Raw genomic sequence first — 24,202 nt, 5'->3', positions numbered from 1 at the left:
GTTGGCAGGTGAGACAGAAAAGCTGGTCCACACAGGACAACAGGCATACGCCACGCCCGCAGCCCCATGTGGTGGGGGGAGCGCCGGCTGCATAGCGGGCCACGACGCTGCACTGCAGGTCTCTACATCCCCACACCTTGGTCTATCAAAGGGCAGTAGTAACTGTACAAACCAGGCAACTGTAAAGAGGAAAGGAGATAAAAGCTCTCCGCATAATGCTTGGCCCAGAGAAAGTATCCAGGGAATCAGAATCATTGTTATGAAAGTGGTAGGAAACAACCAGTACTTTGAGAATGGGATAAAGCATGAAGCAAACTAAATGCTGGTGGCCTCCAGGACGGCCGCACTTGCACTGATCAGGACAAACAACAAAGAGTCTGCCAGAGAAGGGGGGAGAGAGCATTCCAGCAAAGCCTGGGGCTGCAAGAGCCATCGGCGTTGTAAGGACTGTGGGCTCCAGGCCCAGGGCCAGGGGTCAGCTGAGCAGATGAGCCCAGGGGAGGATCACAGGAGTCCTGCACTTCACGCCACAGCTAAGGAAGGGCGCAGAAGGGGACGGGCTCAGATGTGGTTCTGAGCTAGAACTTCGGTGAAGTGCTACATCTTTTGCTCATCCATCCAGAAAACTGGCTGGAGCCAGGGGAGATGGGGTAGGGGAGCCAGATGGGAGGCAGCCACAATGGGCCAGGGGGGAAAGAGCAACTTAAAGGAAGGTTGTGGGAATGGAGTGAAACCTTCCACATCTCAGGGTAGATGTCATCTTCTGGGAAGCCTTTCCTAGCTTGGCAGTTCTGGGTTAGGAACCCTTCTTCTAAGGGCTCCTCCAGCACCACGGACATCCCCAATCAGCTCTCTTAACATGCATTTCTTCAACAAATTCACCAAGGCCTACTGTGGGCCAGCCCCTTGCTCAGCACCGGGAACACAGGGATTAACCAGAGTGCCTGCCCCCTGCGTTGCTGTGGGGCTTACCTGCTGAGAAGAGATTCAGGCAATAAACAAGTAAGCCAGCAAATATACAAGTACTAGGAAGACTAAATCAGGACAAGGGGAGGGACAGAGACAGGCAGCGGGCAGGGAAGGAGTACCCGGGGCAGCCAGGCTCCATCTGATCACACAACGACGGACGCAGTGGGAGAATGAGGCATGGGAAGGAAGAGCATTTGAGGCTGAGGAAGGGGCAAGCACAGTGTCCCTGAGGGCAAAACATGTTCACAGACCGGAAAGGATCCTCATGTGGCTGGCAGAGGGTGAGCAGGAGGAGGGTATAAAGGAAACAAGGTGGAAACCAGGCAAGGACCAGATCTCGGATGGTCTTGTACTTTTAAGCATGACAAAATGCCAGTGTAGGGTTTTAAGGGTGAGAGATCTGACCCATATTCAACTAAGACCGGTCTGGCTGACATCTGGAAACAAGGTGTAGGCAGGGCAGGGGCAGACATGGGAAGAGCGTCAGAAGGCTCCAGCAATCCTACAGAGGAGAAACACTGGAGGCCTGGCACCACGTTGTTAGCAGAGGAGGTGGTAAAAGTGGTCAGATTTCAGATACATTTCGAAGGCAGAGCTTGCTGATGAATTGTATGTGGGATGAAAGAAACAGGAGTCACAATGGAATTAAATAGGTTTGGGGGGCGCCTGGGTGGCTCAGTGGTTAAAGCCGCTGCCTTCGGCTCAGGTCATGATCTCAGGGTCCTGGGATCGAGTCCCGCATCAGGCTCTCTGCTCAGCAGCAAGCCTGCTTCCCTCTCTCTCTGCCTGCCTCTCTGCCTACTTGTGATCTCTCTCTGTCAAATAAGTAAATAAAAAATCTTTAAAAAAAAAAATATTTAAATAGGTTTGGGACCTACTTAATGGAGTGAATATGGAGTGCTGCCATTTATGGAATGGGAAAGGGAAGAAGCAGATTTGGGGCCAGGAAGAGGAAGAGGACATCAAGTTTGGGTTTAGACACGCCTGAGATGCCTCTTAGGTCCCCAAGTGGAGACTGTCAACAGGCAGTCAGCTGTGCTCAGGGAGAAGACTGAGCTAGAAATAAAACCAGATGCACACTACTTGTAAGCCTGGTACAATGGGAACGAGGAGGGCGTGGAAGAGGTCTGAGGATTAAACCAGCAAAGCTGAGAAGAAACAGCCTAGAAAGAGGAAAAGCAAGAGAGGTGGGGTCCTGGCGGCCAACGAGGAGCAGGGTGCAGGAAGGAAGGGGTGGCCAGGGGTTAAGTGCTGAAAGGACCACAGGATGAAGGCCACTGTCACTGTGACAAGCAGTGTCAGTGTGTGGCAGCTAGGGGAAGCAAGGTGGGAGGAAGGAAAAAAGTAAACATACGCAAACGACCCCTATGCAGAAATGTGCCCTACAGGAGAGCAGAGCTATGCAGCCGTGGCTCGAAGGCACGTGGAATGAAGGACAGTGTTTTTAGTGGGCGACTTAGTACAGCACGACTGCATGCTGATGGGAACGATCCCAAAGGGGAAAACCCATGGGGACCAAGAACAATGTATATTAGGAAGAAAAGGTATAAATTCTGCAAACAGCTAGACAAACTGAATAATCTCTAATTACTCAAAATCCCAATTAAAAAAAAAGAGCATTCTTTTTAACTTTCAAGGATTAGTGATGTTAGTAAACAGGTGAAGATCTTAGAGGCATGTATCTCTTGTTATACAGAAGGTATTCTGAAGGTAAAACGAATATGTTTTTGAGAACTATTTTAACAGGAAAAAGCAAAGTTTGTGTTAGTAATGTCATAAAACTGTTCTTTTCTACAAAATTTGCTTTTCGAGAGGATACCATAAGCTTGAGATAAAAATGCCTAACCTCCTTATTTCCTACCATTTCCACGAAAAGACTCTACTCACAGGCTGCACTGATTCAGTCTGTAGAATTTGTGTCGTGCAACACAGAGTCTCCACACGTACTTGGCGGTTTCCATGTCTTCCTAGCAAAGGAAATATTGCACAAAGTAAACGAGAACACATTTACGACTCGATGCAGAGTTTGTCTAAGGACAAGACATAATTGCGGGATATAGTATATCAAAGTCACTTTTAACACACTGTGATTCTTTCATTTTCCAATGCTGCGTCTATCATACGAATGCCATACTTGGAATTTAAATTAAGAAGACCGAAAACAAAAACAAAAACAAAGAACACCATTCTAAGGTTTGACTCCTCTGTGGAACTGTTTCAAAGTAATGTCGAAATTTTAAAATTATGAAAATAATCGACTTTTATTTTGACAAAGATAGGCAAAGACAATTTGAAACAAGATATTTGAGTCAGTGACTTAATACCGCCTTCTCAAGAGAGCAAAACTGAGTAACTGTGAAATAGTATTTCTACAGACCCCTTCGCTTAGCAAAGGAAATTAAGGTATTAGTGCTTACTTTCTCTATTTAGTCTCTTAGTTTTAATTTAAAAATCATCATACCAGATAGTATTTATCCAAGGACTCATTCATTCAACAGTATTTACTAAGCAACTACTTTTTGCCAAGGGCTATTAAGCAAAATGCTATAAAATTTTACATTTTATGTAAGTATTAAGTATTACAATTTTAATGTCACCTCCCTCCCCCAACACACACACAGAAATGCTAACTTGTTAACTTTTAGGAAAAACATTCCACATAGATTCCTAATGTTTACTCACAGTTTGAAACTGGATGGTCTCCTCTTTATTGGCCAGCTCTAATGCAAAGAAGGACTTATTGTGGGACATGTTAGCAATATCATGCCACCTAAAGAACAACAAATTGAAAACAGCAACGTGAGTTCTATCTGGAAGACGGAATATATGATTTTCCTTCTTGAGCTTAAGGTTGTCAAGCTAACATTTGTTAATGATTTTAGAAAGAAAACAGTTGTTTACATCAGCTAACATGCATCTTCTCACTGAAGTGACAATAGCTAGTTGAAAAAGTAAATACACTTTTTGTAGACTAAGTAAAGGCAAAGAGTACTTAAAAATGTAAGATCCCTTTATCCTCATTTACCAGATTAGTTGGATCAAAGATCCCTATCTTAGCTGGTTGTCAATGCCTCCTTCATTCATTCAACAAACATCTTCAAGGGCACCCATTATTAGCAATGCCAGAAACTGTGTTAAGTCCCCAGGATACTAAGATCAGTGAGGTACAGTACAGGGCTTCCCTCAAACGGACACAGTTGGAGGGTGGGTGAGAGAGAAGAAAGAGGCAAGCAACCATCATTAAGTTCTGCAGGTCTACAAGGCAAAAGTGAGGCACAAAGGTGGAGGACCGGGCTCCGAAAAGCTTGAAGGTGAAGAGTAAGTTCAAATGCCAAGAACCCGAAGCATGAACTACTCTGGATGAGTTCACTGGGATTCAAACTCCTGTCTTATATTTTTTAACTGTATTTGACATTTAGATTTTATATGTCAATATTTTATTACATAACTATATAATTTTACGAAAGGGAAAAAATGTGTCTGAAAGAAAAAATTTACTCTTCTTTATCCTTCTCCATTACATTGGATTTCTTTTAAATTTATCTAAAAAAAGAAAATTAATTTGCAGTGATCCAATGTTCGTTGTAGGTTTTTTAAAGATTTTATTTGAAAGTAATATCTACATCCAACATGGGACTCAAGCTTACAACCCGAGATCACAAGTCGCATGTTCTACCAACTGAACCAGCCAGGTGCCCCTCAATGTTTAATTGTTAAACCTAAAGGTTTTTGGCATCACACTGAAGAAGGCAATTTTTAAAACTCCTATCCAGTGAGATAGAAGCTGGCTGATTGGCTTCAGTTTCCAAGTGGCCATTAGTCCTGCCCAATCTGGTATAGTCCAGATCCTTCTCTGGACCTTGTCACAAGCTGGGAAGACTTAAATGAGGAGTATTGTCTGACCCAGGGCAATATGGTCTAGGACCAGGTGTCTGCTCCTCAAGCCAGGTACACTCTCCATGGTCATAATCCCTACGGAGAACTCGGAGCCCCAAAGCCAGCAGTAAAGCAAAAGAAATAAAAAATGTCAGCTTAGGAAAAAAAAAATCTTCAAAGGAAAAACCAGTTCTCAAGAAGAAATAGTCAGGATGGTTTTTAGAGGGCTTGAGTTGTGGGGAATTAAGTTCCTTTTCATAAAAGAAGCCATTTAATACAGTGGTTAAGAGCCACCCGAAGTGGAAAACTGGAGTTCTTGGTCATGCCAGTTAGTAACTGGGTGACCTGAAGCAAATTTTCCAAGTCTCAATTATCCCATGTGGAAAAGGGCAGTAGTATCCTCTGCTCAGAGTTGTGAAGACCACATGAGGAAACACACAGAGAGCACTCAGCACAAGCACTCAGTAAATGGTTAAGTACAAAGGAACTCAGAACCAAAAGGGGTATAATGTTTTACTGCTCTACAAAAATATATAAACTTTTAATTTTTCATCAGGAATAGAATCAAAGTAAATAGGCTCTCAGAGTAAAATTGGAACTATTTCTGTGAAATGACACTTTGGATCTTCTACAGTATGGACTTTAAGGAATGAAAAAGGAGGGACTGAGTAACATGATCCAATTTGCTATCTTTAAGATATAATTTGGAACCCAGAAATTTAAACCTCCTGAAATTTCATTTTTGGGGTCAGCCACTATTGGCATATTTCCATAGATCCTCCTTTTCTTCTTTCTCACTACATACATTCTAAGATTTCCACAAATGACTAGTATCACATTTTTACAATCAGGGGAAAAAAATGAACATTATACAAAAGTATTTGAACTTAGCTTAACCAAAAAAAAAAAAGAAAGAAAGAAAAGAAATTTGCTTAGAAGTTGGTATTTAAGGAATTTCGGTACATAACTGGAGTCAGAAAAAGGCCCAGATTTCCACAAAGAGACAGTCCTAAAAGCTGGAGCTGGAATTAAAAACTCACATCAAAACAAAGAATGGCCTCCATATGGCAAGAAAAGGGTCAGACACCTTTAAGCACTTCATAAGCAGGCCATCATTACAAGCATTGTTTTCCACACAGTTGATTTTAAAGAAAGTGGCTCATGAAAGAGCCACTGCTCACTGTAGTCGGGGGTTATTTTATTCTAGGAAGGGCACATTTCCATTTCCTAGTGAGACTCTGGGAGAGATTTGTGGGCCATTACTAGTTGAGGTACTAAAAAGTGTCACCAGGAGGAGCCACCCACAGTGCGCATAAGAAAAGTACCTAAATACGACAGGAGGCCTTCCGTTCTTGTGTTTCACAAAGATCCCTTCAAGACACGCTCCAATGCATATGTCACTGCCTTGGCTATCCTGGAAGGAGAAAGCACAGAAAGCAGCAGTCCGGCAGCAGGCACAGGACAGCTGAGACAACCATGCCCAGCTCCCTGGGCTGGTTTCCCAGACAGAAGATGCTCAGAAGACCTACAATGGAGGGCAAAGTCTGAAGTCTGAAAGGAGTCAAGTCATCACCTTGTCAATAGGTATGAAAATAGGAAGCACTGGGCTCCTTCAGGAACTCGACTTCAAGAGCATTTCAAAGAACAAACTGCTGAACAGGAATGTGTTTCACTGCGACATTTTGGTCGCAGGATCTCGCTTTCAAGTTTGAAGGCTTCTGCACATCTCTGGCCTCTGCACGGCAGGGTGTCCCCTGGGCCTCCCCACTATCCTCTCAGAGCTCTCAACATTAATCTGGAGAGGCCCCGGCCTTCGGGCTATGCTCACCTTGGCGGGGTAGCTCTCTTCCCCGTAGCCGTCCATTCTCTCTACCTCCTGCATGTACAGCATTTCCGCATCAGGAGCGGTGAGCCTTCTGCAACCCAAAAGATGTGAGATCGATCACCAAACCAAAAATGGAAAAAAGAACAAAAGGCAATTCTAAAAGGCTACATACCAATTTTGCATTAGACCTCCACAAACATTTTGGGTTTTAAGCATCTGAAATTCGTTATACCGACCCAACAACATCGACTGAAAACCAACTACGTGCACAGCACAGTGCTGCCTGCGAAGGGTTAGTCATAAAGATCCTCTCCCTGTACTTCAGGCAGGCAAGGAGGACACGGGGAATAAAACTCCGCAAAAATCTTCACTGAAAGCTGGAATTCATTCTAAACCATTTAGTAACTGCTCATTACCCAAAATATTAGGCAATACTAAGCCTCATGTGCTAAATGCCAAAGGACTGATCCAGGAAATGAGGGTTAGAAGACTATAAATGACAAGGATGGGTAGGAAGGCCACGTGGGGCTCAACTACATGGAGACTCGCCTTCCGGGCCTCATTCTCTGCTGCTCCTCCACGTCCACAAGGCAGCCCACACCTCAACCAAGCCACGGTGCTCCCTCATGCCTCCTGACCTCTGCACACACGCATCCCTCTTTCCAGCACACCTGTCACTCACCCGTGCCCCTGATCAATCCCTAATTATCTTGTAAGAATTGACCTATGTATCACTCCTCTGTCAGCTCCTGTGATTGCCCTGAGTCTAAGTCAGATGCCCCTGCTCGGTGCAGACCCAGCACATTCTATGCACACCTCCCCCACTGCACTCATATCACATTGTTAGTTTATAATTACTATCCTGGTCGGTCTTCCTACCTACCTCTTGGACTCCAAAGCAGGGAATACATTCTATGATGGCAGGGAATTCTATTTATCCTATTTATCCTCATGCCACAGCATCCAGCCTCATACAGAGTAATAGTACTAAGCTATCTTTTTATTTTTTTTTAAGATTTTATTTATTTATTTCAGACAGACAGAGTCTGTGTATGAGCAGGGGAGAGGGGCAGAAGCAGGCTCCCTGCTCAGGGTTCAATCCCAGGACCCTAGGATCACAACATGAGCACTAAAGATAGTCGCTTAAGTGACTGAGCCATCCAGGCACCTCCTAAACTTCCTTTTTAAAAAGATGCACGAATGAGTGCATGCAAGTAACAAGAGATAGGGTGATGCGTGCCTGAAGGATCGATTATACTAGTGAGAAAAAAAAAAAGGCTCATTTGGGACAGCAAAAGGTGAAGCTGGAAAGGCGGGATGTGACCAAATTGGGGAAAGCCTTTAATTGCAGCGCTAATGAACTCAGGCTAGTGGAAAGCCAGAGAAGAGTCATGAACACTTGGGAAGGAAAGGAAGGGAGATGAAAATAAAGTGATATTTTAAGATTAATCTTTAGTGAGCAACTATATGGATTTGAGTGGGGAGAGACTAAAGACCAAAGGTTATTTTTTTTTTTAAGATTTAATTTATTTATTTGACAGAGATCACAAGTAGGCAGAGAGGCAGAGAGAGAGAAAGAGAGAGACAGAAGCAGGCTTCCTGCCGAGCAGAGAGCCTGATGTGGGGCTTGATCCCTGGATCCTGGGATCATGACCTGAGCAGAAGGCAGAGGCTTTAACCCACTGAGCCACCCAGGCGCCCCATCCAGAGGTTATTTTTAATGCGAGGGGATAAACAATAGGATATAATCAGATAGACTTGGGTTCAAATCCCATCTCTACCCCAGGTAACTGTGGGCAAGTGATTTAGTCTTCTTGAGCTTGGTTTCTCCAATCTGTAAGAAGAGAGTATCATTTACCTAAAGAGTGGTTATAGGAATGTAATGACATCTGGAGTACCTGGCACTGTGTGGCACCTGGTTTAGACGAAGACTAGCATTCTCTGGGGGGAGGCTTTTTCTCACAGACGACACACCCAGATGCATTACCAAAGAAAGTCCTTACCGACCCAGAAGCACAGGTCAGGGCGATAAGCACTCTGACACAACCAGCACAGTGTCAGAGCGCCACAGCTCTCCGCACAGACTCCAGAGAAGACAATAAACAGCTTCCAAAGGTGTGTGGCTGGGGGGAGAATGACGCAGTGGGGAGCAGGGGAGACAGACCCTATGGGTGCTGCACCATCAAAGGAAACAAGTCTCCCTGATCTTGCACTAACCCACACAGACTACGTTACCACCAAGCCCTTTACCACAGGGAGTGAAGCAGACTACAGCTTCCACTTCTCCCCGCATCCTCGCCGGTAAACCCCTCTACTAAGTGAGCTGATACCCGGACGTGCTCGGAGCAGCCCCCTGCGCCCCCCACCCCATCGCAGTCCCGGCGGCAGCAGTGGTAAAGCGCCAAGAGTCCCTGTGCCAACACCGAGTTCACAGTCAGCCCGGCTTTGCTTCCGGACTCTCGCCATTTCTTATTTCTTAGTGTTACCTGTATTTCTGATGCAGTAAGGCCACTTTTTGGGTTGCTTCTTCCAATACTTTTTCATCTTGTAACCACCCCTGAAGAGAACACACAGCCGTAAGTATGCGAAGTATGTGAACAAGCCGGTGACTGTTAGTGGCTCTCCTTGCTCTGGGGCAACATTCGGACTAGTATCGATCTGTGGGGGGTTTGCTGAAGCCAGTGGTCATGATCTTGCTAAGGAGAGAAGCAGCTTCTGCTCAGGAGCCAGACACAAGCCCTGCCCGCCGTGCCCTCTCAGTTCCTCCCGGAGAAGTTCCAGCTGTGTTCTTGCAGCCTAGTAATACCCATCAGCCTGTTCTGAGCCCCGCACAGCCTGGGCACTCCCTGGCTGGCTGTGTGGATGCTCAGAAGAGCATCGTGCCACCTCCCTTGGTTGTTCCAATGTGGTTCTCCTGTCGGTCACATCCCTCTACAGCGCTGTCTTCTTGCCGTCTACTTTTTACACCGCTACTGAGAAGCCACACTCATTGCCACAGAACTGTGAGGTCTTGAGCCTTCAGGTAAAAGCAAAACCTCTGTGTGGTTCCTCAGAAGGTGGATGGAAATCTCTCTCTTAGACTCACACCCAAACACAAAACAAATCTCTCTGGCTGCAGCCCAGGGACTGCACACCCTTCCCTCTCTGTGGGTTTACAAAGACTGGTGACTACAAGGGAAGCATTTACACTTGAGTTGTTTTAAGAGGCAACTGTTTTAGCCCTATTCCAGCCTAGCCAGTCTACCATACGGACTTCATTTCAGGGGTTATTAAGGATATGGAAATAAACTATAAAAACCCCAGCGTCAAAAGAAGTTCTTACCACAGGAAACAAGGCGAATTTCTGAAGAAAGTCCTGGGATTCATACTGATCAAAGTCACCAAAATCAGCTATACAAAATGACAAATATTCATGTCAATTACATTTAATTTGCACAGGAAAACATGCACAACTAAATTCAATATGCAGTATATAGATCGTATGCTTATGATTTAGAGGTCAAATGTGCCTTACAGCTATATAAAGTGTGTATTTAATAAAGTCTTTTTAAAAATATTAATTAGGTAGATTCCTGTGTCTTGACTTGGAAAAATGCCTACTAATAAAATGAAAAAATAAGTTACAAACTGTACATATTATGATCTCATTTCTGATAATTAACAAAGAAACAAAACCTGCCCTATAATCACATGTGCTTACTTATGCACAGGAAGATGTCAGGAAGAAACCAAACTGTTCATAGCAGTGATCACCTCTAGGGAATGGAATCAGATCACTTCAAGATGCTATAGCAGGTGTATTTATTTAGAGATTGTTCGTTGTCCAATAAAAAAGATAGTTCAGCAAAGATCTTATGAAAAACTCTTAAAGCCAATGATTATTCTGATTAAGTTTCAATTTCCAAGATTGAATGCCAGTTATCATTTGAAATAATGCCCCATCATAAGTCTTCCCAAAGTATATACATACATGTAAATACATATTGACTAGACATGAAAAATAACAGAACCAAACAAATAATTCAAAATTATTTGTGAAATGCAAAACTTTATCTATTATGATGGACAATGCTCTATAATCCAGGACAAGTGCATAAGAAACCCAATAAATGATGTACGCTTAGAGTATAAGTGAACAGAAGGGCCCCTGGGTGGCTCAGTGAATTAAGCACCTGTTGATCTCAGCTCAGGTAATGATCTCAGAGCCCTAGGATTGAGCCTGCATCAGGCTCCTCACTCAGCAGGGAGTCTGCTTGAGGATTCTCTCCCTCTGCCCCTCCCCACCCCTCTCTCAGCAAAAATTAATAAACAAATCTTTAAAGAAAAAAAAGTATAAGTAAACATGACTTTATCAACCTCATTGTTTGACCTTTCTTCCTAAAATACTAGTTAGCTATAGATCAAGTCCTTGAACTGTGTGTGTGTGTGTGTGTGTGTGTGTGTGTGTTTTCTTTAATCTTGGTCTGTTTGCTCTGTTGATATATGCTACCAGGCTTAACCTTCCAAAGTCTCTTATTTCACAGAAGTAACTTAAATTCATTTTTTTCCTGCAAGAAAACTAATTTCACCAATACATAAACACTACTATAGGAAGTCAGTAACTTTAAGAATCCCTTGCTGTTTTTGTTATAACACACATTTTTAAAAAGATTTTATTTATCCATTTGAGAGAGAGAGCAAGGGGGAAAGAGAGCACTCAAGAGTGCATGAGTGGTTGGGTGGGGCACAGGGAGAGGGAGAAGCAGACTTCCTGCTGAGCATGGAGCCAGATGAGGGGCCTCATCTCCCAGGACTCCAGGATCATGATCAGAGATGAAAGCAGATGCTTAATGGACTGAGCCACCCAGGTGCCCCAACACACATTTCTTTTTTTAAAGATCTTTTTTTTTTTTTTTTAAAGTAATGTCCACACCCAACATGGGGCTTTAACTTGCAGCTCTGAGATCAAGATTCCCATGCTCCACTGACTAAGGCAGCCAGGCACCCTGGTTATAACACACATCTTAATCTGATATATGTATTACATCATCAACTGTCATTATTTACCTTGAACAGCCAAGCCTGCTAGTTGAATTGCTTGTTCTAATGTACAAGGAATGTTTCCTTCCAAGATATCTTTCTTCAGCTGCAGATAATACTGATACCTACAAAAAAGTCAATTTTAAAAAGTCAGTATCAATATTACCTCCAGTGGAGATGCAATGCATTTTACAGTAATTTGGTAGAGGAGCATAAACTAGTCAAAGAAAACCTTAACCCCAGATGGTCTCAAAAAATGGCAAGAATGCCGCTGACCATATCTATACCTACACACACATACACGGGCATGAACGTGGGCACACACACACACACACACACACACACACACACACACAATGTAATCAATTTGTTGAGTCCCTTATGCTTAACTGTAGTTATAGCTACAACCACCTAGAAGACAACTGGTCACCTTTCTAATGCCCTGTAAGACAGTTCCTACATTTTGTTCTGTTTAGTTGGAGACACAGACAATCCATGGCCAATCTTTACTTTAAAAACTCTAACTAGGGGCGCCTGGGTGGCTCAGTGGGTTAAAGCCTCTGCCTTCGGCTCAGGTCATGATCCCAGGGTCCTGGGATCGAGTCCCGCATGGGGCTCTCTGCTCAGCGGGGAGCCTGCTTCCCCCCTCTCTCTGCCTGCCTCTCTGCCTACTTGTGATCTCTCTCTCTGTCAAATAAATAAATAAAATCTTTAAAAAAAAAAAAAACTCTAACTAGTAACCCAGTAATACAAGACTCTGATAGAAATTACTTGTTCTGAGAGAGGTTCCCTAGCCCTAGATAGTAAAACCAAGAGAAAATGCTTCCTGATATTTCAGACCAGGTTCTTATTAAAATACTTTTTGATGAACTCTCCAAAACAACAGTTGCTATGATGCTTTCTTAATATTCCTGTAATGTGGGTTTACTTCTGTTTACACTTTCAACCTCTAGGACACAAATTACCAGCACAAGCTTTAGTCAAGCAGATCTAGCGAAATTCCAGCTCCCCATAGCATGTTGAATGAACTTGGGCAATTCATGACTTGTGGCTTTAAATGATCACCAGTAAAAGAGGGGTGTGGTCACCCCTTCGCAGGGTCAGCAGTGTTTCATCTGTATCACAACTCTATTCTGACAAAGTTCTACAGTGACTTATGCTGCCTTCCTTTTATGAACTCATTTAACCGGTAATTCCTTGGGCCTCCTGCACATCCAGTGTTGTTCTAGATGCTGGGGTATAATGGTGGGTGAAGATCCACCAATGCTCTGCCTGTACAGTCAATAGGGCCATCTTGAATCCAGGATGTCTCCCAGATTTGGCATCTGTGAAGAACAACCTAGTTGCTGTTCGTACTGGAATTCCCCTTTCATCATTTCATAGGTTTCCCAATATCATCTTCTTTTATTTTAGCTAGCTCAGAGGTCTCCATTCTTTGTTACCAAAAACCACCAAAACACCATCCATTCAGATAAGAATATAGATCCAGCTTATCCCCTTCTGCCTGCTAGTAGCAGAATAGATCCATTTCCCTCAACAGAGAAGCAGAATGCTGATAGCTTTGGGATCTTGTCAAAGAAGAAAACTTCGCACCTTCTACAAAGCAGCTCCTTTCAGAAGCCTATTTAAAGAAGTTTGTACTGAGAGAAGTCTATCTCTTGAACATGTCATCCACATACACCACTCTAAATACTCCAGGTTCTTTCCTTAAACCACATCACTGGGAAGCAACATACCTGGACCAAATTAACTTAGTCTCCCACGGACATGTGCTGTTTTTTGGTGTGGGTTTTTGTTGTTGTTTTGTTTTTTTTGCCTTGTATCACAATTTTTTTATTATAAGAGTTGATTCCATTTGCTCTCAAATGTTCATTGCTGGTTCAATGTCTTTTATATAAAATCCCACCTGAAAATTTCCTTTTAAGTGATACACCAAGAAAATCTGTCATGTTCAAACCATAACAGACTCTTAATCTCAGGAAACAAACTGAGAGTTGCTGGGGGTGTGGGGGTTAAGGGATGGGGTAGCTAGGTGATGGACATTGGGGAGGGTATGTGCTATGATGAGTGCTGTGAAGTATATAAGACTGATGATTCACAGACATGTAAGCCTGAGGCAAATAATACATTATATGTTAATTTTTTAAAAAATAATAAAAAAAAGAAAATCTGTCATGTTTGCAAACTGATATGCTTTTTATCAGATAAAGGATGATGGGACTCAGAATATTCCTTCTTTTGCCTTGACTGCCATGAAGCTCGGAGTTAGGACCCAGGCATAAGCACACTGCTTCCCCTCTCACTACCCTCTTAACCACCAGCTCTACCGTATAATGGCCGCTATGTGTACGGATGAGGTGCCGAAGCTCAGACGTGAAGGGATATGCTCACATCCACAAAGGTAGCCTGAGCTGCAGTTTGAATCCAGGTCAGGACGGCCTCAAAGTGCATGTCTTTGACTGTCACAAATCTCCAGTTAAGGACTTTTCTAGTATTTTTATCACATCTCTTTAGTTTTTTTATCCCAGAGTCCATATGAATACAATGCTTGAAAGCAAGGAGTCAGAAGGCAGCCTGCTTGAGTTTAAAATCCCAGCTCCAGGGGGTTTGGCTCAGTGGGTTAAAGCCTCTGCCTTCAGTTCAGGTCATGATCCCAGGGTCCTGGGATCGAGCCCTACATCGGGCCCTCTGCTCAGCGGGGAGCCTGCTTCCCCCTCTCTCTCTGCCTGCCTGTGATCTCTATCAAGTAAATAAATAAAAAAACTTAAAAAATAAAATTAAATTAAATTAAATCTCAGCTCCATATTGGCAGTGTAACCCTGGGCAAAATATTTAGCCTTTCTGTGTCTTGGTTTCTTCAACTACAAACTGGACAATAATATCTACTTTGTAGGACTTGTGAGGATTAAGTGAATGATTAAATATAAAGGGCTTAGAACAATGCCTGATATAGAGTAAGAAAGGGAAGTGGTTGCTTTTATTATTATCTCATTGTATTGTCCCCAAAATCCTTTAATGGAAGCAAGCAGGGTGTATGTATATAACATGGATATGCATATACATCTCTATATATGTTCTATACATGTATGTGTATATGCATACAGGTATGTATATATTTAAGTATTTACATGAAAGGGCCAAGAAATTTCACTTCAAAGGTATTATCAGTTTCTGTGAACACTTTCTGTTAAAATGATAATATATTGGTGAGACTAAGGATGGTTTACAAATATATTTTTTCAATGTTTATTACAAAAAGAATTAAAATACAATGCAGCAATAAAATGTAACATGCAAACTTTTATTCCTTACAACCAGTTCTGAATTCAAGAAACTGCACATCTTAATTCTAAACAAGCATTCCATAAATTTGCCCAAAGTCAAATGCTGATTAAAACTAAATAGATGTTTTATCTAAATCTTACCAAATTATCAACTTTCTAATACAAAATATTTTTGCACAAGAAATATTACATTGAGTAATTATAATAAATTAGGTTGCCCCATTCTCCCCAACAGAAATTTCAAATAATATATATAGAAATGTTGTCTTTTTCCTTCACTTGTTTTTCTTAGGCTGGTATTAGAAGGCTAATGTGGAGGTATTGGCATTTTTATATTTTAAGTTTTATTATGGAATTTTTGAAACAGATATAGAGAGAACAAGTCCAGTGAACCGACACATCCTTATCACACAGCCTCAAACATCAACTTGACCCATGCCCTGTTCTTCCACCATCTCCCCTTCCCCACCCAAGTGTTTTAGGTCAAGTCCCAGATATCACAGCACAGTACTTACAAATATTTCAGTATATATCCATAAAAGGTAAGCTTTAAAAAAGAACACACACATACACACACACACAGACGTTTTTAACATACCCAATAAAGGGGCGCCTGGGTGGCTCAGTGTTGGTTAAGTTGCTGCTTTCGGCTCAGGTCATGATCTCAGGGTCCTGGGATCCAGTCCCACATCGGGCTCTCTGCTCAGCAGGGAGCCTGCTTCCCTCTCTCTCTCTCTGCCTACCTCTCTGCCTACTTGTGATCTCTGTCTGTCAAATGAATAAATAAAAATCTTAAAAAAAAAACATACCCAATAAAATGGGCAACAATGTCCTAAAGTTACCCAGTACCTGGTCCATATGCAATTGTTGTGTTGCCTCAAAAATGTATTTTTTAAAATATTTTATTTTTAAGTAATCTCTATACCCAACATGGAGCTTGAACTTGTAACTCTGAGGTCAAGAGTCACATACATGCTCTACTGGATCAGCCAGCCAGACGCCCCTCAAAAATATATTTTTACAGTTAAAAAAAAAAAATCAGTATCTAAACAAGTTCCAGGGCACCTGGGTGGCTCAGGTGGTTGGGCGACTGCCTTTGGTCAGGTCATGATCCCAGAGTCCTGGGATCGAGTCCCACATTAGGCTCCTAGCTCCACGGGGAGTCTGCTTCTCCCTCTGACCTCCCCTCTCATGCTCTCTCACTCTGTCTCTCTCTCAAATAAATAAATAAAATCTTTAAAAAAAATAAATTTCCACAGGCCACATTTGATTGACAGTTCTCTCAATTTTGAAAAGAAAAATTCCTCCTCTTTATTTTCATGTCATTTGTATTCAAAATGGTGCAATGGGTCATGTAGAATTCCCTACATTCTGGATTTGTCTGATTGCACTCTTGTAGGATTATTTAACAAGTTCATCTGGTCTCTGATTTTTCCTGTGAACTGTTAGGTTCAGGGCAGTGTAGTCTAACAGAACTTCCTGCAGTGATAAAAGTTATGTCTATCTGTCCTGTCCAATACGGGAGCCATCAGCCACATGTGGCTACTGAGTATTAAAATGGGGCTAGTGTGACTGAGGAACTGAGAAAGGCCTCTTAAAGGACCGTGACTTAGCTGAGAGTGGAACCCATTTTATCCTTTTGCTGCCTGGAGTACGAATGTGATAGCTAGACCTTCTCTAGAATTCTTTGACAATGAGATTCCATAGTGAATGGAAAAAACATGCTGAGTGGGGTAGAACAGTAAGAAAGAACATGAGTCCCTCAAGGCTTTGTGGAGCAGTATAAGCTCGGCATGGCTGACCTCGGGACTTCCTTTAAGAAATGAAAGATATTTAGGGGTTTGTTACATGCAGCCAAACTTCATCAACAACTTCTCTAACAGGTTCTCTGCCACCTCATTGAGTCGCACTCCTACTGACTGAATCTACCAGGCCCGCTCTCCCTCTCCTTCCTATAGCTAATGCCTTTGTTCAGGCCCACATTCTAGACTAATGTCTAGTTTACGGCATGTAACTACCTAACTGGTCTCCAAACTATATAGTCTTGCCAGCTCTTGCCTTCCATGGTGGGTGACATTGGTAAAATACAAATGTCATCTTTCCATTCCATTAAAATTCAAAAATGTCTTTCCCCATTGTACCATGACTAGGACATTCCTAGTTTTCAAATCTCCTCTCCCTGCTCCAGGTAATATCTGAAATTTCTGGAAAACATCTGTGACTTTCATTCTCTCCCCTACTCTGCACAAGCTAATCCCTCTAACTAGAAAATTCCTCCTGAAGTTCTTGTTCCCCCACCTGCCCCACCCCTAGGAATCTAGCATTAATTAAAGCATTTATCATCATAATAAACGGTAATTGTTTCTCTCCGTGGGCTGTCAGTTTCACCGGACTCTGAGTAACTCCTCCAGGGTAGGATTAAAGCCTATTCACTTGTACATTCATCTCCCAGGTAAGGAAGCTGGTTCTTACATCACACCATATTATATACTCAATGAATGTTTAAATAAATGAGTCAATGATCAGTTGTTATTTTTCCTCCTTGGTTCTACTTCTCTCATCAATATTTTTATCCCAGCTCAGTTTTATAGTCAGTGCTTATTTATCCCTACTACCTGATTCTTGCTTCTATGGTTTTCTATCTTCTTCCAATAATTAACTGGCAAACTCAGCACTCAAAAAGAACATTACACAAACACAGGGCAGTACCAGGTTCTCACTATCTACAGGGCACTGTGTTAAATACTGTACGAAAGGTAAAGCTAAAGAAAACAGAGGTTTAAAATCCAAAAAGATAACATATGTACACAAATAACTATAACAAAAGACTGTAACAACTTCCATCTTAACACAAGTACAAGGAAACTATAGGGCAGTCCAGAGAAGGCAAAGCTCATTCCAGCCTAAGGACCACAGAAACTTCAGGAAGGAGGTGCCTTGTGAACTAAAATTCAGAGGATGGGTAGGATTCCAGTACATAAATACAAAAGAAGATCATCTTTTCATCAAAGATGAAAAGGCATGAGGCATGTTCAGGGCACTGGAAGTAGTCCAGCTTTGCTGAAAAGTAATATTAAATAGGGTTCCAAAGATAAGGTAGTGGTGGATGTGGGAGAACTTATAAAGCAGACTCACGGATCCCAAATTTTATTCCGTGTTTTTTGTTTTGTCTTCAAGAAAAAAACAAACATTGAGTTCCTCTATCCCACTCCTTAATATGCTCTTCCCGTTCTGCCTTGATCCCTTCGTAGTGCACTTACTGGCCTCTTCTTGTATCCTCCCAACTATCTACAGAATATACAGCGCCTGCAGTCAGAGAACTTGAAGAACCCTCTGTACATTTCCCTGAGGAAAGAACACAGATTCTGACACTTTCTAAAATCTCCTCTCTTGTCTCAGTGTTACAAAGACCAGAAACAAACAAACACATTTGAAGAGGATAGCACTACAAGAGGAGTTCACAGCCTGAAGAAAAACATTATCTTCCCCTTTAATGGACAGTCTGTGCCCAGTTTCAGTGAAACTGAAACTCTTGCTCAGAGAAGCCCTCGACAACCACGGCGGCCGCCATGTAATCATGTGGCTGCACAGGGGCGCCGGAGGCCACGGTTAGTCTGATCTCCTGACCTTAACCTCGGTGTCCCTTGGTGTCCCTTTTTTCATCTCACTAAGAGTGTTTCCTAAAAACAGAGAGCGTGGTATTTCTCACCTGGTAATCTCCTGCTGCAGCTGAGAAACTGAAGGCACATAAAACACCACTCCAAAGTAGACGGTCGGTTCCACAGCGTGTTTATCCAGCTGCTTCTTGAGAGGTTTTTCCAGATCTACCCACCGGCGCTGGTTTTGCTTGTTGTGGTACCAGAGGCTGAAGTAAGTGATCTGGAAAGAGGGAGAGTCACTGATGGAGGCATAGTGTACAAGAGAATGTCTATTCTCACTGCTCTGGTCCGCGACTTGGGACCAACAGACATCAGTCTCCTATTGCTTCTCAAAAAGGGATAATACCAAAACCCGAAGAAAAGACCTCTCTCTCTCTTTCTCTCTCTATATATATCCAGATACATATAGGAAAAAGAGGTAAAAAGTCAACTACTCGTGCAGACTGTTCCTTGAACTCTGCACAGAAAAATGCATTCATGGCCTCAACATCAGAATGTAGCAGGTGCTACACCATTTTACAGAGTTTAAACAACAACAAAATAACATATACTGAATAAATGTTTAGTTTTAAAATTGTCAAAATACTAAATGTATCATAATTGGTATTTTATAAGTACAATTGGGGTTTTATCTAGAATTCTGATCAGATAGTGTTAATCCAACTTCTGACTACTCTTGAATTTGACTTCTATACATAAATTATTTCATGTAAATATTGTAAATTCTAGAAATATAGGTACAGGGGTGCCTGGGTGGCTCAGCAGGTTAAAGCCTCTGCCTTCGGCTCAGGTCATGATCCCAGGGTACTGGGATCGAGCCCCGCATAGGGCTCTCTGCTCAGCAGGAAGCCTGCTTCCTCCTCTCTCTCTGCCATCCTCTCTACCTACTTGTGATCTCTCTCTGTCAAATAAATAAATAAAGTCTTTAAAATATGTATATATATATATACAACTGCAACTCTTCTTTGCCCCCAAAAGTTTATTAGATACAAATTTAACGCAATCATAACTTTACGGTGGTTAAATTCTCACGTATACACAAATACACAAAAAGTTCTACATAGAGCAATAAGATATAACTTGAAGGTTTAAAAAAATGCCCAGATATTAGCACTTAGATTCACTTGCTGTATAATGAAACTGTTCAGGGAAATCAATACTAGCTCTGGGCTTGATCAAGCTAAAAGGTTATTAATGCACTTAAGCATTAAAATGACAGCCTCAGGACACTGCTAATATTTACCTCAAAATCAGTTTACAGATCAAGGCAACTGGAAAAATTCCCTGCTTTGTTCTAGACTCTAGAGCAACACAGCTGAACAGAACTTTCTATGATGTTGGAAATATTCTGTCTCCCAGTATAGGAGCCACTAGCTGCCTGTGGCTATTGAGCACCTGGAATGTGGTAAGTGCAGCTGAGGAACTAAATATTTAATGTTATTTAATTTTAATTGACTTAAATTAAATAGCTGCAAGTCTCTAGTGGCACTGTATTGGAAAATACAGCTTTAGAGCAACAATAAAATAAGAAATAATAATATTCAGGCTATATTTTTAACCTATAATCCTCATTCAAATAAAAAATGACTTTTTAATTTACAGGGGAAAAGAGTATACAAACATGCTCTTAATATTCATTTCATCTTACAACTTTTTACAAAGGAAGAACTATAACTTTAAAATGAGTCTCTTAATCAAACAAACTCGACAGAAGTGAGGAATGTGTCCATTTCCCCTTTGTAACCAAAGACCCAGAATGGTGCAGGAATTCAGTAAATTTTGTTGAAAGAATGAATATTCCCTGGCTTCTTAGTTGTTACTCAAGCCATTATATATGAATGAAATATTCTGAACATTTCCTATGTACCAGGTTCTGTCCCAAGAAGGATAATAGTATCATATATCAAATCACCACCACTACCTCATGAAACAGATATTGTGTGTGTGAAACTCTAAAGCCAGTGTTTGTCTAAGGACTGTCCCTGGACCACTTCTACCAGAATTACCTGGAGATCTTCTTGAGCTCTCCAGAGGTATTCAACTCCCAAGTAATTCCTATGCTCACTGGTGGGTGAAAACAATTGCACTACAGCACACTGCCCCTCTAGAATTATACAGGAACTGGTGTATGAACAATCTATCCTTGAGACACTGCACAGAAGTCAACTTTTGAAAATCCACACACACTTTAATATAGCAGAAAGTCCGAGTCTTATTGTGAACTATCTTCTGAAGTTATAATTATGTTTATAAAATGAATTACACATTATCTGTAAGGATAGAGTATCCATTACATTTATAGAAAATGGATACTATTACTTCGTTCTTTTGAACTGCAACTTAGAAAAAGAAAAGTCTCATTTAACAAAAAAACTGATACTTAAAGTCTGAAGGCCTGGGTTTAATTACTAACTGTCACTTGCTAACTGGGAGGTGGAAAAGTCAATCAGACCAATTCCATTTTCCCAAATGTAAAAGAGGGTAATAGTAAGTGTAAGTAATATCTCCTTCACACCTCCATCGTGGGAACACAATACCAAACTTAGTTTTGCCACTAGAAAACCACTGTATTTTTTTTAGATTTTTATTTATTTATTTGAGGGAGAGAGAGACAGAGATAGCAAGAGAGAGCACAAATGGGGAGGAGAGGGTCAAGGAGGCTCCCCCTTGAGCAGGGAGCCTAACACCTGTCTCAATCCCAGGACCCTGAGGATCATGACCTGAGCTGAAGGTAGACACTTAACGAACTGATCCACCCAGGCATCCCTAAAAAGATTTACTTATTTAGGGGCACCTGGATGGCTCAGTGGGTTAAAGCTCAGGTCATGATCCCAGGGTCCTGGGATCGAGCCCCGCATCGGGCTCTCTGCTCAGCGGGGAGTCTGCTTCCTCCTCTCTCTCTCTGCCTGCCTCTCTGCCCACTTGTAATCTCTGTCTGTCAAATACATAAATAAAATCTTAAAAAAAAAAAGGTTTACTTATTTATTTTAGAGAGAGAGAGCAGGGGCAGAGCATTACAGGGAGAGGGAGAGAAAGAATCTCCACCAGACTCCCTGCTGAGTGCGGAGCCAACACAGGACTCAATCTCACAGCCCTGAGATCACCTCCTGAGCTGAAATCGAGAGTTAGACACTTAACCAACTGAGCTACCCAGGTGCCCTGAAAAACCACTGTATCTTCCAATGATTATTTAGTTTTACCCACTCTACTAAACATCAGCAAAATAAATTATACACCCCCCCTCAAAAATAGTCTAATTAATTCCATTTATATGGACTGATTACAACACATTTTGTTAATTGTATTTATGTTTTGTGTTTCATCTTAGAATTGGATTGAATGTGGGGCGCCTACATGGCTCAGTAGTCGGGCCTCTGCCTTCCGCTGGAATCGAGCCCCACATCAGGCTTCCTGCTCAGCGGAGAGTCTGCTTCTTCCTCTCCCACTCCCCCTGCTTGTGCTCTCTCTCTTGCTCTGTGTCTCTCTCTCTGTCAAATAAATAAAATCTTAAAAAAAAAAAAAAAGAATTGGATTGAATGTACTTTATCGGGTCTATAACACATACTATTGCCATGAACTTAATTCTACAAATACTCATTTGTTGCCATTAAGCCAGAAATCTGGGCATCCCTCGGGATCTGAAACTATTTGGGTCACAACGGTATGTCACTTTTAACCAAAATTAAAAGGTCTTAAAAAATACTCTTTGTATATATTACTTTTCCCCTAAAACATAGTTGGACTTCAATGCTCCAAACACAAATATCTAAATAGTTATAAAACTGTAAGTTTACTATAGAGGTGCCTGGCTGGCTCAGTTGGTAGGCATGTGGCTCTTGATCTCAGGGTCATGAGTTCAAGCCCCACATTGGGCATGGAGCCTACTTAAAAAACAACACAGGCAAAAACACTACAGATTTACTATATAATTTGTTGTTGTACCTTGTGAACCAATCATGAGATAATTAAAAGAAGAAAACCTGAATAATCTACTGGCATTCTAAAAAAGGTACCTTCTAAAAGAAACTAATTCTTAAAATATGCTAAAAGTTTATTTTAGCAATGCACTTATACTCATGTCTCATATAGACAGAAAATCAAATAGAAAGGGAAATACATTTGTAAAATTATACCATAATTAGTTTTTTATGAATTATATATCTTTAAAAGAGTAGCAAGGACTTTATCTAATTATACAAATGGCTGAAAATAATAGGTATACCAAATTATTTGCTGATCAGCTATTATATTTGTAGGAGAGTCTAAGGTTTTGGACATTTGAACATTAACTTATTATATGTAGTAAAGTATTTGCTTTGGTACTTGCTCCTGTGTTCAAGTTCTAAGAAGTAGTTAAGCCTAGCCAAAATGATGTTTATATCTTGTTAAACATTCCAAGGAGGTATTATATTTCTAAAATTGCCACTAGAGGGATGCCTGGGTGGCTCAGTCAAAGTGTATGCCTTTGGCTCAGGTCATGGTCCCGGGGTCCTAGGATCGAGCCCCACTTTGGGCTCTCTGCTCAGTGGTGAGTCTGCAACTCCCTCTCCCTCTATGATCTTTCTTGCTTTCGCTCGTTCTCAAATAACGTATTTTTAAAAAATAATGGATTAATAAAATTGTCACTAGAAATGTTTACATACATATGGGTAACTAAAATCTCATAACACCACAATCCTTGGATTCAGTGCTTCATTATAATTTTTACACATATATAATGAAATAACATCTGATTGCCTGAGATTTTATGACTACAATACAGTTTGTTTCTAAGATAGATAGGTAGAGTTTGAGCAACAAAATGTCATTAAATTCTCACCAGGCATAAAATTTTCTGTACAAGTCCATTTTGGGGGCTTTGCCTTAGATAACAATCTTGAGCATCTGGATAATTAGCTTTCCAAACTAATTTAAAACTCATCCAAAAAACAAAGTGGAGGAGAGGATCAAAGAAGAGGGAGAATACTCCCGACCTCATCTATAGGACAGCATTATCCTCATGCCCCAAACAGACAAAAGACACCATTAGAAAAGAAAACTATAGGCTAGTATCTTTTATAAATACAGATGTAATAGACATGAACTGAATCAAACAACATATCAAAACGATCATATACCACAACCAAGTGGGATTTATCCCAGAAATGCAAGAGTAGTTCAACATACAAAAGAATCAATGTAACATATTGTTAATATGAAGGGAAAATACATAATTTTCTGAATTGACACAAAAAAGACTAGAGCTGGGGCACCTTGGTGGCTCAGAGGGTTAAACCTCTCCCTTCAGCTCAGGTCATGATCTCGGGGTCCTGGGATCAAGCCCCACATCAGGCTCTCTGCTCAGCAGGGAGCCTGTTTCTCCCTCTCTCTCTGTCTGCCTCTCTGCCTACTTGTGATCTCTCTCTCTCTCTGTCAAATAAATAAAATCTTAAAAAAAAAAACTAAAACTAATAAACTCAGCAAAGCTGAAGGGTACAAAACCAACATGCACAAATCAGTATGGATTCTACACACCAGGAATTGTAAAATTTAAAAAGAAATTCAAAAAAAAATTTCATTTAACATTCTAA

The 24,202-nt window shown here is 41.4% G+C and overlaps 1 protein-coding gene across 2 annotated transcripts in view; it reads right to left on the bottom strand.

The window, feature by feature from the left end:
* The window catches only part of PTPN21 (protein tyrosine phosphatase non-receptor type 21), a 76,268-nt gene that overhangs the window by 25,132 nt on the left and 26,934 nt on the right, over positions 1 to 24,202 (bottom strand). For both annotated transcript variants that reach the window (XM_046008178.1, XM_046008179.1), the window contains exons 3-10: positions 18,683 to 18,852; positions 11,717 to 11,814; positions 9,993 to 10,060; positions 9,157 to 9,227; positions 6,674 to 6,761; positions 6,171 to 6,259; positions 3,652 to 3,739; positions 2,857 to 2,936 (exon numbers count right to left, since the gene is read on the bottom strand). In XM_046008178.1, the coding sequence (XP_045864134.1) occupies positions 2,857 to 2,936; positions 3,652 to 3,739; positions 6,171 to 6,259; positions 6,674 to 6,761; positions 9,157 to 9,227; positions 9,993 to 10,060; positions 11,717 to 11,814; positions 18,683 to 18,852 (752 nt within the window). The remainder of the gene's footprint in view (positions 1 to 2,856; positions 2,937 to 3,651; positions 3,740 to 6,170; positions 6,260 to 6,673; positions 6,762 to 9,156; positions 9,228 to 9,992; positions 10,061 to 11,716; positions 11,815 to 18,682; positions 18,853 to 24,202) is intronic.

This window comes from Meles meles, chromosome 6, assembly GCF_922984935.1.
Source record: "Meles meles chromosome 6, mMelMel3.1 paternal haplotype, whole genome shotgun sequence".
Taxonomy (NCBI): domain Eukaryota; kingdom Metazoa; phylum Chordata; class Mammalia; order Carnivora; family Mustelidae; genus Meles; species Meles meles.
Note: the sequence above shows the minus strand (reverse complement) of the source record. Positions and strands in the feature narration are given on the sequence as shown.